The sequence below is a fragment of the Lepus europaeus genome, chromosome 18 (assembly GCF_033115175.1).
Source record: "Lepus europaeus isolate LE1 chromosome 18, mLepTim1.pri, whole genome shotgun sequence".
Lineage (NCBI taxonomy): Eukaryota > Metazoa > Chordata > Mammalia > Lagomorpha > Leporidae > Lepus > Lepus europaeus.
Window position 1 is genome coordinate 35,118,829 of NC_084844.1, and position 16,488 is coordinate 35,135,316.

Genomic DNA, 16,488 nt, shown 5'->3' on the forward strand with positions numbered 1-16,488 from the left:
TTAAGCTATATATTCTACCACTTTTTTTTATGTTTCTTAGTGTGAAAAAATTGTTTTATATGTATCATTCACTATGAATCTGGAAATCTCAGAGCATACTATTTTAAACTGTGAGTGAAATTATTAGGTTTTTAAGTATATATCATAAGTTTTTGAATTAGGATTGCTTGAAATTATGAGGAAAAGATATTTTAGGCATGCTCTTTTTGTTTTCTAGTTATCTGTTTCTTTAGTGCTAAGTCTTGGGAGAAGGTAGGTAAAATGTTAGACCCTTCACTCAGTCAAATCCAGTGCTTTGCAGACTGATCTTTTAATTTAGCAGAATAGAAATTGCTTTGTAGTCATTTGCTCAGGATTATAGGTGATAACTGAGCTCAACCAAGCCATTCGTTTATAACAGTTAATAACTATAAAATATCAGTGAATAAATTTCAAACGTTTTGATCCCTGTTTATCTTAAAGTAACTAGAGTCTTATCTCTGTCCAGATATTAAGATTTTTAAATTATAAGGCAGATCATCTTTGGCTGTTGGATCCTAGATATTAAATGAACATAAGGGAATTGGCTTTTAGGAATCTTTCTTCATGTTCTTATATTTTTAGGTCACTGAACAGTATTTTTTTCCAGTGTAAATTTAAATCATTTTATTATTTTGTGTGAAAAACAAATGATGTCTGAGATGTCTAAGAGTGTTAATTTACATACTTTGCTGTAATGGTGATACTGTAAATATTAAAGCTTTCTTTTCATTTTTCAGGCACAAAAATCTCAAGTCAAGAAATGCTGGACAGCAGGGTCAGACACCATCATTAGGTCAGCAACAACAAGTACTTCCTAAGCACAAGACCAACGAGAAGCAAGAAAAGAGTGAAAAGCCACAGAAGCGCCCCTTGACTCCTTTTCACCATCGTGTATCTATTAGCGATGATGTTGGCATGGATACAGATTCAGCCAGCCAAAGACTTGTGATCTCTGCTCCAGACAGTCAAGTGAGATTTTCAAACATCCGAACTAATGATGTAGCAAAGACTCCTCAGATGCATGGTAGTGAAATGGCAAATTCACCTCAGCCTCCCCCACTTAGTCCTCACCCATGTGATGTGGTTGATGAAGGAGTGACTAAAACACCTTCAACTCCTCAGAGTCAACATTTTTATCAAATGCCAACACCGGATCCCTTGGTTCCTTCTAAACCACTGGAAGATAGGATAGACAGTTTGTCTCAGTCTTTCCCACCTCAGTTCCAGGAAACTGTAGAACCTACAGTCTATGTTGGTACAGCAGTAAACTTGGAAGAAGATGAAGCTAATATAGCCTGGAAGTATTACAAGGTCCCAAAGAAAAAAGATGTAGAGTTTTTACCACCTCAACTTCCAAGTGATAAATTCAAGGATGATCCAGTTGGACCTTTTGGACAGGAAAGTGTAACATCAGTTACAGAGTATGTATTTTTTAATAGTTGCTATTATAAGTTAAGGGTGGAAGTGATGAAAGTTCTTGATACTAGGATCCTGGGATTGGTTTCAGAGTAGGATTCATGGTAGTAAATCCGAAGTATTTAACTTTGCGTATGTCTTTACCATGTTTTTTCCTAAGGAACCTCTTTACTATGAAATATTCCAACCACAAAAACAGTGAGAAAATAGTATATAAGTACATGTTCATCAGCCAACTTAAGGATTTTTGAACATAGAACTATTGTGTACTGTTTTTCTTCCTCCATTCTTCCTTCTACTATCTTGACTTTGATACTTACCATTTCTATACATGTGGTTCTAGCTAATTACTGCTTTATGGTACATCCTTGTTATGAATACAAGGATACTGCAAAAACTTCATGGAAAATGTTTATTTGGTTGCAGAAAAATTTTAAAATCGATGTATAGTTTTTTCTTGGTGCACATTTTCATGAACTTTTTGAAGACCCCTTGTATACCATAATATTTATCTACTCTTTTGAAGGTGAATATATTGTTTATCTTCAGCTGTTCACAGCAACAAAGGGTGTAGTAGCAAATTTTTTTGTACATATATCCTTGTGCAGTTGTATAACAATCTTCTCTAGGAAGTACATATAAAAGTAGGGTTGCTGAACCATGAAGTATTCCATTTTCGACATTAAGAGTCTAAGCCATTGGTGTACAGTTTATACCTTCATGAACCAAGCAAACCGTGAGAATGTCTGTTGCTCTACCTTTTCGTCAAAACTTTGGTATTACATGATTTTTAATTTGGCTAATCGGCTGTATGCAAAGTGGTATCTCATTGTGCTAACACATGTTTTTTTATGATTCACAGTGAGATTAAGTATCATTTAAAATATTTATTGGACATTTGGATTTCCTTTTTTATTAATTGACATTGATCATACTTTTTAGTACATGTTTTAATTCTTTACATATTCTGGATATTAATCCTGTATTAGTTGTATGTGCTTTTGTCGTATTTGGTTTGTCTTTGTCTGCTTCATAGCATACTCAGAGCAGAACAAAGCTCTTCTTTTCAAGTTTCCATTTGCTTTCTGTGTTGTTCTGAATACTTTTATGGTCACTCCAATAAGACTTTTGCTTTTTTGTTTTTCTAAAAGGTGAAAATCAACCAACGAAATGGCATTTTTATTGTTTAGAACTGTTGACCTTTTGTTGATGAATTACCTTCTCATTACATAAATGCTCCTTAAAAGTTAAATGTCTTAAACTTTATTATTTCTGTAAACTGTCTTTCAATTCTTGATTTATATATATATATTTCTATTAATATAATTACTGTGAATTTTATTACTTTTTAAAAAGTATTTATTTTTATTTATTTGAAAGGCAGAGTTACAGAGAGAGAGGGAGAGCCAGAGAGAGAAAGAGATATCGTTTACCTGCTGGTTTACTCCTCAAATGGCTGCAATGGGTAGGGCTGGGCCAGGCCAAAGCCAGGATCCTAGAACTCCATCCAGGTCTCCCATGTGGGTGTAAGAGACCCTAGTACATGATGCTTTTCCAGGTGAATTAGCAGGGAGCTGGATCGGAAGTGGGTCAGCTGGGACTCAAACCAGCACCTATTTGGTATACTAGTGTTGTAGGCAGCAGATAAACCCACTGTACCAAAATGCTAACCCCAGGCATTTATAACTTTACCATGATGTTTTGTTATAATAAGGAACAGTTGCTTTTTAGACTTGTTTTCTAGATCTTTGTGGGATTTTATTTCAGTAGCCTGCTAAGTTTAAACCACTGTTCCGTGTAAACTAGTGACTTTGTTTTTGCCTTTTTTTGTTTGTTTGTTTGTTTGGTGAATCTCTTAATTCCCTCAGACAGTGTGGGAGATAAACTTGATGTCCTTGCATTCCTTAAAATGACTTGATTTTTGCCTTCATACTTGGATTAGTAATTTGAATAGGTATTAGATTTTTAGTTGAAAATAATTTTTCTTTTGAGCTTTTTAAGGATCTCTTTACTATCTTCTAATGTCCAGTGTAACAGAGAAAATGTGTGATCTATCACATTCTTGTTCAGGTATGTCATCTGCTACCACCATGAGGCAGTTAGAGCTTCGAGGGTCTTACAGCTTCAGAATTCTGAAATTTCACAAACATATATGTACATAGAATGGTTTATTTTTTTCCTTCCTGTTCTTGTGCTAGATACTTGAAGGGCTTGTTTATTTTAAAGTCTTTTTTGGCTGGCACCACGGCTCAATAGGCTAATCCTCCACCTGCGGCGCCAGCACCGTCAGTTCTAGTCCCGGTTGGGGCACCGGATTCTGTCCTGGTTGCCCCTCTTCCAGGCCAGCTCTCTGCTGTGGCCCGGGAGTGCAGTGGAGGATGGCCCAAGTGCTTGGGCCCTGCAGCCGCATGGGAGACCAGGAGAAGCACCTGGCTCCTGACTTCGGATCGGTGCAGCACGCCAGCCGTGGCAGCCATTTGAGGGGTGAACCAACGAAAGGAAGACCTTTCTCTCTGTCTCTCTCTCTCACTGTCTAACTTTGCCTGTCCAAAAAAAAAAAAAAAAGTCTTTTTTTATGTCCCACCACTGGGAGATTATTTTTTTCTTCAATAATTCTATCTCCTTTTTTTCCTCAAATTCTCTTTGGAACTTCAGATTCAGATTGTGAACTTTTGTAATTTTCTAATTTTATTTAAAAGACATTTTTGTTTGAGAAGCAGACAGAGATCCAGGGCTCCCATCCTGTGGTTCACCCTCCAAATGCTCACAATGGCAGAGCTAGACCAGGCTGAAGCCAAGAATTCAATCCACATCTACTCCATGGATGGCAGGGATCCAGCTTTTTGAGCCATCCTGTCATCTACTGTTTCCCAGGTCTGCATTAGCAGTAAGTGGAAATTCCGAGCCAGAGCTGAGAATCGAGCTCACATACTCTGAGTTGGGTGTAGGCATCTTACTGGCATCTTGATTGCTCACATGCCCAGTCCTTCCTTTTTTACTCCTTTTGTTGCTCTATGGTCTAAGGGGATTCCTCAACTTTCTTGTAGTCCTTTCTTGAATTCTTAATTTTTATTTTCAAAATCAGATGAAACAGTAGAAGAAATGTCATAGCCTAGAATATGCTAGAGGGGAATGCAGGCAGAGTATATGAATAGTAGGAGAGTCACATAGCTTAAAAAAATTAGAAAAGATCTGGACTTAGATCTCTCAACAGAAATGAGAAAAAGAGCTGAAAATGGGGCTTTAAAATATTTATAAACTCTGATTTAAAAAAGAATCCTTGTTTAATGTCCTGTTTTCCCTTTAGAAGTGCTTTATTTTGATCTTTCCTTGTTATGCTTCATCATATTTCTGATAGTTTTTGTATGCATTTTAGAGTGAGAGAATAGATAGAGTGATTGGAAATTTTGTATATTTAGTCAGAGTTTGTTGATTGGCAGCCTTTGCTCAATCAACAAATATTTTAGTATATACTATGTATTAGTGTCCAGCAATTATCTTTAGGATATCTAGTTCAGGGGTTCTTGGGGACATGAAGAATTGTCCCTAAAATTTCAGAATATAAGTGCTAGATCCTATTTTTACCAGGCAGTTTATGCATTTTCCTTCAAAAGTAACCTTCCTATTCCTCCATTTTCAACTTTTTCTCATTTCTTTCTAGAAATTTAAATTCAGATTTCTTCTGATTTTTCTAGACAGTTTGACTCTCCTGTTTGTAAAGTTTGCCTGTTGTCCTCTGGTTTAATCCTAGTCTGTGAATTTTTCTCTACTGTGTTTTTTCTGATTGGCACTTCCTTGAGATTTAGGGAATTGTCCATTCTCTACTGTTAGAGATTTGTTCCCTCTCTCTCTCATTTTCTTAAGATATATTTATTTACTGTTGAGATTTGTTCTCTCCCTTTCTTTTAAAGATTTATTTATTTATTTGCTTTTTTAAAATTTTATTTTATTTTTTATTATTATTTTTGACAGGCAGAGTGGACAGTAGAGGGAGACAGAGAGAAAGGTCTTCCTTTTTGCCGTTGGTTCACCCTCCAATGGCCGCCGCGGTAGGCGCGCTGCGGCCGGCGCACCGCGCTGTTCCGATGGCAGGAGCCAGGTGCTTATCCTGGTCTCCCATGCGGGTGCAGGGCCCAAGCACTTGGGCCATCCTCCACTGCCCTCCCAGGCCACAGCAGAGAGCTGGCCTGGAAAAGGGGCAACCGGGACAGGATCGGTGCCCCGACCGGGATTAGAACCTGGTGTGCCGACGCCGCAAGGCGGAGGATTAGCCTAGTGAGCCGCGGCGCCGGCTTATTTGTTTATTTGAAAGTCAAGAATTAGAGTTGGAGTTGGAGAGAGAGAGAAAAATATCTTCCATGTGCTGGTTCACTCCTCAAATGGCTGCAATGGCCAGAGCTGGATCATTGCAAAGCCAGGAACTTCTTTTGGGTCTCCCATGTGGGTGCAGGGTCCCCAGCACTTGGGCCATCTTCCATTACTTTCTCAGGTTTATTAGCAGGGAGCTGGATCAGAAGTAGAGCGTCCAGGATTCGAACTAGTGTCTATATGGGTTGCTGGTGCCACAGGTGGTGGCTTTACCCGCTGTGCCACAGCACTAGCCCCAAGATTTGTTCTTTTTTAAAATTCCTTTATATCTTTATATCATTTTAGCATACAAATCTCTGTGCTTGATCTATTACTTGAATCTTTTTTTTTTTTTGAGATGTATTCATTTGAAAGGCACAGTTACAGAGCAAGAGAGAGAAGGACAGAAAGAGATCTTTGAGAAATAGAGACAGAGATCTGCTGGTTCACTCCCCAAATGGCTGCAATTGCTAGGGCTGGGCCTGGCTGAGACCAGAAGCCAGGAGTTTGTTCCAGGTCTCCCACGTGGGTACAGAGGGCCCAAGCACTTGAGCCATCTTCTGCTGCTTTCCCAGGCATATTTGCAGGGAACTGGATTGGAAGTGGAGCAGCCAGGACTCGAACCTGCGCTCGTGTGGGATACTGGCCTTGCAGGCAGTGTCTTCACCTGCTGTGTTGCAATGTTGGCCTCTATTACTTGAATCTAAAAGTATTCTAGTTTGATTTTACTTAAAATTAATTAAAATTTTCCTAAATTTATTTTAGGATACTCTTCTGGTCATGGAAATCTAACATTAAATAGTATGTCATTGAAAATATGTCTTGAAAGCATATTATATCTTGGAAAATAGGTCTTAAAAAATCTTATGTGTGCTAAATGTAATATAAATCTAAGTTAGCCTCTGCTCTTATCTGAACTGTTAATCTCGCTGTTTCTGTACTTTTCTAAATACATTCTCTGCACAACATCCAGACTGATTATTATACATTAAATATTAGTTACTCATTTGCTTAATCCTCTCCAATAGTTTCCCTTTATCACAGAATAAAATCCAAACCCTTTCTCCTGATGTGTAGGACTGTACACAACTTCCTGCCTAGCTAGTTCTTCACCCTCATCTACTAAAATCCTATTTGCTTCCTCATTTAGTCACATCAGTTTTCTTGCTATTCCTTCAAAAAATCAAGCCCCGGCCGGCGCCGTGGCTTAACAGGCTAATCCTCCGCCTTGCGGCGCCAGCACACTGGGTTCTAGTCCTGGTTGGGGCGCCGGATTCTATCCCGGTTGCCCCTCTTCCAGGCCAGCTCTCTGCTATGGCCTGGGAAGCAGTGGAGGATGGCCCAAGTGCTTGGGCCCTGCACCCCATGGGAGACCAGGAGAAGCACCTGGCTCCTGGCTTCGGATCAGTGAGATGTGCCTGCCTCGGCGGCCATTGGAGGGTGAACCAACGGCAAAAAGGAAGACCTTTCTCTCTGTGTCTCTCTTCTCACTATCCACTCTGCCTGTCAAAAAAAAAAAAAAAATCAAGCCCATTCATCATGGCATTATAGAGTGGGAGGGAACTGCTCAGCCCTTCCTATCTTTCAGTCCTGCTCCTATGTTACCCTCTCAGGGAGGATTACACTAATCATTCTGTCTTAAACTGTGGTCTGTCATTTCTCCCCAGTATCCTTGCCTATCTGATATATTGCTTCAATTTCTCTAATTAATCTCTTTAATGATATATATTAAATATATCATTATTTAAAATTATATAATGTATTTGTTAATTATGTTTTCCTTATTAGAATGTAAACCCTATGAGGGCTAGGACTTTGTTTTGTTTACTGCTGTATTCTTCTAATATAAAACACACATACATAATCCTAGAACAATCCTTGACACAAGTAAAAATTTCACAACTGTTTGAATGAAATGACAATATGGCCCTGTAATACTTGAGTATTTTAAAATTTGTTTTCTTTTTAGTTTTTTTTTTATTTAATGTATGTAAAAATGTGATAGTTTGAGTATTTTGGGTTTTAAAAACTTTAGTGAGTTTTTATGGGCCCATTGTATTCCATAAGATCTTAGAATTCTAGGCATAGCTTTAAATAAGAGTAGTGATTGTTTAATATTATCCAGCTAACCTTAGACTCTGTTCTTAAATTATTTGACATTTTTCTTACTGAGTAAGAATAGAAAGAAGAAACATAGTGTAGAAAAGAAGCATACAGAGTAGAGTGGTGCTGAGTTATGATTATATAAGTTAAGATATTAACATACTTCTGTTTCTGCTTAGTTATGGCCACCATATTTTCTGCATTATAGAAAAGGAAAAATGTTTGAATAAAAGTTTTTTTTTCTTTGTGGTAATTTTATGTCTCAAGTGAAGGTTGTTTTGGTTATGCTAGTTATTGAAATATGTGTTGTTTCACAATTCACTTTTAGATAATGCGCCTTGCTTTATAGCATAATAGTAGATTAGTAGATGTGATAAATATTAACAAAGGTCAACCATCAGAGGCTTAGCTCCTATGTGAAACTAAGAAATACTCATGGAATATGTTTGTTCTATACTTAATATGGTAGAAGTGTGTTTGACTATTTTTTAATGTTTTTGTCATCTGAATGATTGTGTCCTTTTCCTGTAATTGTTCTGTGGAATTAGTTCTCAGTTGTGGTAGTTTTTCTGCCCCTTAGTCCCATACCCAAATGACCTTTGGCAATGGCTGTAGACAAACTGGGGGTGTGGCACTGACATCTGGTAGGTAGAACCCAGAAGTGCTGCCAGATACATTACAGTGCACAGGATAGTGTGCCACAGTGAAGAATTATCCAGCCCAAAATGTTAATAATGTTACAGTGTTTTAATGAAATGAATAACTTTTCACAGACATTTGAACTCTGGAATAATAGCTGTTAGATTAGATACCCCAAAGATTTTTTTAAAAGATTATTAATTATTTTGTTTGAGAAGTACAGTTACAGACAGTGAGAGAGACAGAGAGAAAGGTCTTCCGTTGGTTCACTCCCCAAATGGTTGCAATGGCTAGAACTGTGCCGATCGGAAGCCAGGAGCCAGGAGCTTCCTCCTAGTCTCCCATGTAGGTGCAGGGGCCCAAGCACTTGGGCCATCCTCCACTGCTTTCCCAGGCCACAGCAGAGAGCTGGATTGAAAGAGGAGCAGCCGGGACTAGAATCGGTGCCCACATGGGATGCTGGCACCACAGACAGAGGATTAACCTACTGCGGCATGGCACCGGCCCCCCCAAAGATGTTTAATGATTAACTTCATTAGGGGACTTCCTCCATATTATTTTAGTAACCTCCACCACCACCTCCCGCCCAAACCACATAGTGAAATACTTGCTGTAGTCTTCACTGTTTGTATTATGATGAAATAGGATTGTTCCCCCATAGTGAAAAGGATGTTACTGGAATAACTTGATAATTCAGTATTTTTTATTAATTAACATTGCTTGAATGATGAGGATCAAATGAATAACATCTATAGAATGTGACTAAGCCAATTGACAGAGTCAGATGACAACCCCTGACATTAAAGTGAATTCTGCGAATTATGTTAGTTTCTCTTGGTGGCATTTAAACAATATCCTTAAATTCTTCATAGAAGCTCTTACAGTTTTAAAGCTGTAGTGTGAATCAAACACCTTTCTTAGCTATAGAAAGCCTAGTTTGCTTTATTTCAGTAAATATCCCAGAGTTTGTAAATGTCTAGTCTTCCCATGCTTTGAGCTTGGAAAGTGTGTTTAATTGTGTAGCAGGTAATTTTAATGAATTTCCTTGTAGGACTGTTAAAAGTCCTCCAAATTCTTTCTTCCTCCACATTTTCTTTCTTTTTACATTAATATTCAAAGATATGTTTTCTCTACCAGTTTAAATAAAATTGAAGTTTCTGTTGTATACAAGGTGCCTTGAGGCACTGTTAGGATATAAAATAAATTTGGTCTTGGTCTTAAATGAAATTGTATTCTAATGGAAATGAACAGATTAAATTCTCTGATGTAGGTATAAATGAAATACAGTAGGGATGCAGAGCCACAGAGCAGGAAATATTACATTTGTAGATATCTAGAAGCTTTATATAGTTTGGCATGATTAGATTACAGGGGTGCTGCCTAGTAGTTTGGTGTCATGATGAGAGATGAGACTTGAAAAGTGAGGTAGGGAACTAGAGTGGAATAGCAAAATGTTTTCATAAGATTATATATTACTGTTGAGATGATGGGGAGGTCTATTGTAAGCTTTTTGAGTGAGCTAAAATAAGATTTTGGAGCAGAATGATTTTGGAAAGATTAAATAACATGATTGAAAGTTCATTTCAATAATGAAGAGAGAGGCATGTATAAAAGGAGATCAGTTTGGACATGAGTTTGAGTAGCTAGACAAAGTGATGTAAGACTCTCACCAGGAAATTAGAAACAGCAGGGGTGCAGAGATGTAGGAAGGTTGCAGATGCTGTGAAGTAGACTGGAAGTAACTTTGCAGCCAGCTGAATAGGACAGTATAGGAGTAGCAGGAGAGATGAAGAATAGGCATTTTAATTTCTGAGATGGAAAGATAAAGAACAAATTCTAAGGTTTTCCTACCATCTTTTTTGCTGTTGTAGGTTAAATCGTAGCAAACTTGGATTTTAGCATCTTTGAAAAGTTGTTTCTCAGAATAGGAGCATCATGAAACAATTATTGATATATACTTTATGAAGGTAAAGTTTTGCTAAATAATTAAGTAATAGTGGCATATCCATTTTGACAAGGGAATTACGTAGGAGCTAATATGCAAAGACCTCTAGATAGATTATAAAGTACAGAAACAAGTTACATGGTAGTATATTCATACATATTTTTTCATCTTAATAAGATAATATAAATTGTTAATTAATCCATGTTGCCTTGGAAGAGAGGGATTGAGATTGTATCCATCTCTCTCTGTGCTAAATGACTTCAGTTCTGTACAGTATGAAAATGTGAATTCAGTTTGAGGTGCCTTCTTAGAGATTCCATCAGGCAGCTGGGATCATGTGTCTGAAAGTTATTAGAAGAAGCGTTGATAATCCATTTAGAACAGATATAAAATGCAAAAAAAAAAATAGATCACTAGAAAGAACAAGTTGCTTTATAATAATGGTTGACTTTTATATAAGAGTGTGTGTGTGTGTGTGTGTGTCTTCATAGGAAATTATGGAATGAGAAGAAATTCAGAGCTTTGTTTTATTCATTTTCCATTTGGTTCATTTATTCATTTTCCATTTGGTTAAAATAAATGGTTTCCATTGATTGCTCTTTAAGGTGGCAGTATTCTCTCTTAATAGTGGATAAATGACAGTGAACAATAGTCTTGTTTTTCATTTTTGTTTTTGTTTTTTGTTTTTTTTCTAAGATTTATTTACTGGGGCTGGTGCTGTGGTGTTTCTGGTAAAGCTGCCGCCTAGTGTGCCGTCATTCCACATGGCCACCAGTTTGAGTCCTGCCTACTCTACTTCCCATCCAGCCCTCTGCTATGGCCTGGGAAAGCAGTAGAAGATGGCACAAGTCCTTGGACTGGACCCCTGAATCTGTGCAGGAGACCCAGATGAAGCTCCTGGCTCCTGGCTTTGAGTTGGCGCAGCTCCGTCCGTTGTGGCCATCTTGGAAGTGAACCAGCAGATGAAAAATCTGTCTTTCTCTCTGCCTCTGCCTCTCTCTAAAGCCATCTCTCAAACAAACCAATAAATCTTTTTAACAAAGAAGAGAGAGAGAGAGAGAGAGATTTTCCATCCTCTGATTCACTCTCACATGGCCTTAATGGCTGGGGCTGGACCAGATCAAAGTCAGGAATCTAGAGATCTTTCATCTGCTGTTTTACTCCCCAGATGGCTGCATTGGCCGGGGCTGTTCCTGGCTGAAGCCAGGAGCCTGGAACTCTATCTGGGTCTCCCACGTGGGTGGCAGATGCCCAACTACTTGGGCTGTCTTCTGCTGCTTTCCCAAGTTTGTTAGCAGGGAGCTGGATTGGAAATGGAGCAGCTGTGACTTGAAAAAGCACCCTTATGGGATGTTGGTTTCATAAGTAGTGACTTAACTGGCAATGCCACAGCATTGGCCCCAGTGCTTAGTTTTGGTAGAATTCATGTTTGATTAAAATAGGCTGCTATTATGATTCCGAGGGAAACCTTTCTAAATGCTGAAAGAAGAAACTGTTCTTTAGCATAGTGCTCCTAATGTTTTGTTCTGTGGTCAGGGTACATCAGGTTATCTTAACCATGATGCTAATCATTAGAAGTAGCTTCTATGTTGTATTAGTGATCTACCAGATTCTGTTCTATGTATAGAATGCATTATTTGATCCCTTACAGGTAGTTTTGAATGCCTTTATTTCATAGAAGTCTCTGATTAAATAAACTAGTTTTGATTTGACTGTACTCAATTTTTTAAGTAAGCCTTCTATATTTGTTATTTAAGGCAATAAAGCTGTGCTTTAGACAGCTAATTTGAGTGTAAGAATTTATATTGAATATGTGAGTAGTTCTAGAAGTAGTACCATTTGAAAAAAGGAGAAGGATTTTGAAATTTATTAACTCATCTGTTCCTTAACATTTCTCTCCATAGGTTATCTCTTATAATTGTCAGTCTTAATATAATGTCGTACCTTATTGAATAAAAGTGTAAAAGTATATGCTACCATAAGCCATGTTGAAGCCAGCACCTTATATGATAGTATGTTATTGTAATAGTGAAAGGCAGGAGATATAATTAATGAATAATATACAAGTAATTTAAATATGCTTTGGGTTTTGTAATGCTTCCTGTTCATGGCTGTATCTGATCCTCTTCTAGTTTATCTGTACCTAGCTTCATATATAATGAAACTGTCTCTGTAGTTTATTATTTGGCTATATGTGGAAGTTTCTTTTAGGAGAGGGACATGTTAATCTCATTTACAAAAGTATATGTATACAATACAAGTGGATAGTGACAAAATGATAATTGGATTTTAAGCTGGCATCTCTTAAAAATCACAGTTTATTTCTATTTTTATCAGCATTAATACAGAAAAATGTATAATGTAAATGATTTATATTTCTTAATTGTGACTTGATTCTATTGATATTATTGACTACACTTAAATTCTTTGCATATCCTGATGTCTGTGAGAATGATTCAATAAAATAACAAAAAGTCATCTTTAGGCAATGCATTTGATTTACTCATTTTTATTTTTAATAAAACTATGTATTAGCAGTAGTCCTTTTAACAACTGCACACTAGTTTAGCAACCACTTACGTAAATAGTGTGACAGTTTTTAATGCTTTTGTGAGAAGACAATTTAATACGAAAAGTATAGGTTTTTTTTTTTTTTTTTTTAATTTACCCCTACACAAAGTATTAGTGTTTTTTAGGCTATGGGTGGAGGGGTTTCTTATATTGTGGTGTTTCTGAGTAGTTACTTGAATGAATGCTTAAAATCTTACCAGCCCTAACTTTGCCACTATGTGACCTTGGCAAATCATTTATTTCTACATAATTCCCACATGAAAGTCAAGGGATAATACCCTCCATTTCCTTTCTTATGAAGTTATTTAAGTTTTAAATAAATATTTAGAGGACTTGTCAAAGTAGAAAAAATACTATTTTGATAAGATTTACATTAGAGAATGTCTTGTAGACAAGTCATCCAACAGTTATTTAGGGTCTAATATTGTGAGATACAGAGCTACTCTTAAGAAATGTTTATGGAACAAAACTATTTTAATGATTAGTTATAAAATAATCTCCATTAACAAGTTGTATTAGCATTGTGTTGCCATGGAAGAAAGTTTTTGTAGACTTGGCATTTTAGTCTTTGGGATAGATGTGGGGGCATATTTGGAATAATGATACATAGTTGAACATTTAATAGCATGTTTAGAAGGTAATAGTTTTTGTTTTGATGGCCTGTTTTGCCCTTGGTGGATAGAGGGTAGAATGCTGCCAGTGCTGATATTAGTGAATAGATGAATGAACCATGACATCCCTGCCATTCAAGGAGTTTATAGGCTGGCAAAGACAAGGGCACTTCAAGATGTTTGTGGAAAGTAGAACTAAAAATATTTTGGTACAAAAAATTTTGAAACTCACACATACATGGGTCTTTTAGAAGTTCATGGGAAATGTATGTTACAAAAGACTGCATGAATTTCTGTGTTTTTGCACTCAAATAAACTTAATTCTGTTTCTACAAACTTTTTGAATTGTCCTTATACCTTCGTTTCTCCCAAACCTTATATGTTTTTTTCCTCAGTACTCAACAGATAAGCAGAGTATCACTATTATCTAATGTATAAAGATAGTTTATTTGGAAGTACAAGATAATATATTTTAGTATTACTAACTGCAAAAGTGTCTCAGTCCTGTGTGGCTTTTAGATTTCATGTATTTTTTAGCAAATAATTATTGAGTACCTATTTTTGCCAGAGACTCTAGGTAGTTAAGATAATTCAGTGAACAAAGATGAACTCCCTGACCATGTGGGGCTTATCTAGTGGGAGTGACAATCAGCTATGCACATGATAAACAAATTGTCATCATAAACATAGTTACATGTGCTGTAGGGGGAAAATACAGCAGGATCAGGGATATTACTGCTTAGGCAGATGGGTAGTATTGCAATTTTAAATAAAGTAGTCAGGATAAAGTCCCATAGAGAAGATAATACCTTAAAAAGACTTGAAGGCAGTAATGGAGATGACTAAAGACAGTTGTAGGAAGAATGTTCCAGACAGAAGGAATGGCCAGGAATGTGTCCTGTTTGAGGAATATCAAGGAAGCTGGTGGAAGCAGTGTGAAGGAGAGGGGCCTAGAATGGAATCAAATGGAACTGTTGGGAAAGCTTATGAACCTTAGCTTTGTAAATCTGATGGAACAGGAATTTGAGAGTCTAAGTGATTTATACAAACCAGAAACTAATCATTTTGTATTCACAATCTGGGATATAAAGTACAAGCACACTGGTCTTTGGTGATTTAAAAACCCTGATACTTTCCATGGTTCTTTGATGCAGATCAACTTATGATCATCTTTTAGCATTAGATTTCACCTTTCTCTGGTTTGTTTGTTTCTACTAGTTCATCTTTCCGACTTCAGTGTTGTCATCTGTCTTGGTCATTTTATTAGTTATATTAAGCGAGTAGAGAGAAATATACTTTTCGTTTACCGTGTTGAACCAGAAGACTGATTATGTAAAAATTGATATTTCAGTATGATTATAAAAGAAACTTTGAGGTCCTTGAACTGAAGTATCACTTTGCCTGCAATACATCTTAGCAGAATTATTAGTAATAATTATTCATATGAAATACAAATCAGGCCTTCATAAAGTTTGAACTCAAAGTATATCCACTGAGGACAGTAAGAAAAGGATAATTTCATTGTATAAATGTCTAAGTTGTATTAAAATGTCCTGTCTCACTGTAAAGCCTGTAATCTGAGAATCACCATCCTGGAGCAATTTAGATTTAAGCATCTCAGGGAAAGGATTTGGACAAGTCAGTGTGATTGAGGACTTGAAGACAGAGTGAGTTACCAAAAAGACTACACATTTTGGTGAAAACTTGGATTAGGTAGGGAACTTGGGTTTTAACTCCATTTCTCTGTTACTAAATTTGAGATTTCAGTAAATTACACTATGCTTCATTTTCTACATTTATATCATGGAGAGGGGTGCAGGTTAGATCATTCTAAGTAATTCTAAAAATGTCATGGTTCTTAAGTTGTTTTTGGAAATTTTTTGTGCTTTTGTGGATAATAAATACAATTTTCTAATTTGTTTTTATGCAGGTTAATGGTGCAATGTAAGAAGCCTTTAAAAGTTTCTGATGAATTAGTACAGCAATATCAGATTAAAAATCAGTATCTTTCAGCAATAGCATCAGATGCAGAACAGGAACCTAAAATTGATCCATATGCATTTGTTGAAGGAGATGAAGAATTCCTTTTTCCTGATAAAAAAGATAGACAAAACAGTGAGAGAGAAACTGGGAAAAAACACAAGGTGAGTCAGAGAAATCACAGTACACTGAAGAGTCACTGATGATTTTGTAGTACTACTGTGTAGTAACACACTATCACACTTAGATATTTTTTTCTTAAATAGAAAAACCAATTACTGAGAAAAGCATAGATTTTTTTGAATAGGTAAATCAGGTATGTAGTATACAGTATGGTTGCCTGTGATGAAAAGATCTTGTTTACTTTAAAGTTGCTGGGTTGGATTAAGAGTACATGATCTTCTGTCTTAATTAAAATCAAGATATTTAGGTAGGTTTTTTTTAGACAGTGAGTTAAAAATATGCTGTAAGTGAATTACTAGTTTTCAAACATAAAATATGTATCATTGAGTTAGAAAATACATGACATTTAAAATATGTGAACCTGGAACTTACAGTGTCCTTAAAAATCAGTATATATATTACATATGAGAGATATAAAAATTTAGTATGTGGCCATCTTTTAAGAATAAGATAACTCTAATAGGAAAGAAATTTGCCTCGTATACAAAATGTAAAGATTGAAAGCTGTAAAATTGTGAAAATTACTCAGTAGTATGCTTCACAGAAAGAATTAATTTCACAAAGTTTTACTTAGTTGTCCTTTGAATACGTAAACAATAACTGGAAAGGCTCCAAGTATAATAGAAAAAACACTAATTAGGGGGTTTTTCAATTCTGGGTTCAAATTCCAAC

At 36.4% G+C, this 16,488-nt stretch overlaps 1 protein-coding gene across 1 annotated transcript in view; it reads left to right on the forward strand.

The window, feature by feature from the left end:
• MED13 (mediator complex subunit 13) overlaps window positions 1-16,488 on the forward strand; it is a 115,013-nt gene that overhangs the window by 43,583 nt on the left and 54,942 nt on the right. The window contains exons 9-10 of the mRNA XM_062216061.1: window positions 759-1,442; window positions 15,584-15,797. Coding sequence (XP_062072045.1) covers window positions 759-1,442; window positions 15,584-15,797 — 898 coding nt within the window. The remainder of the gene's footprint in view (window positions 1-758; window positions 1,443-15,583; window positions 15,798-16,488) is intronic.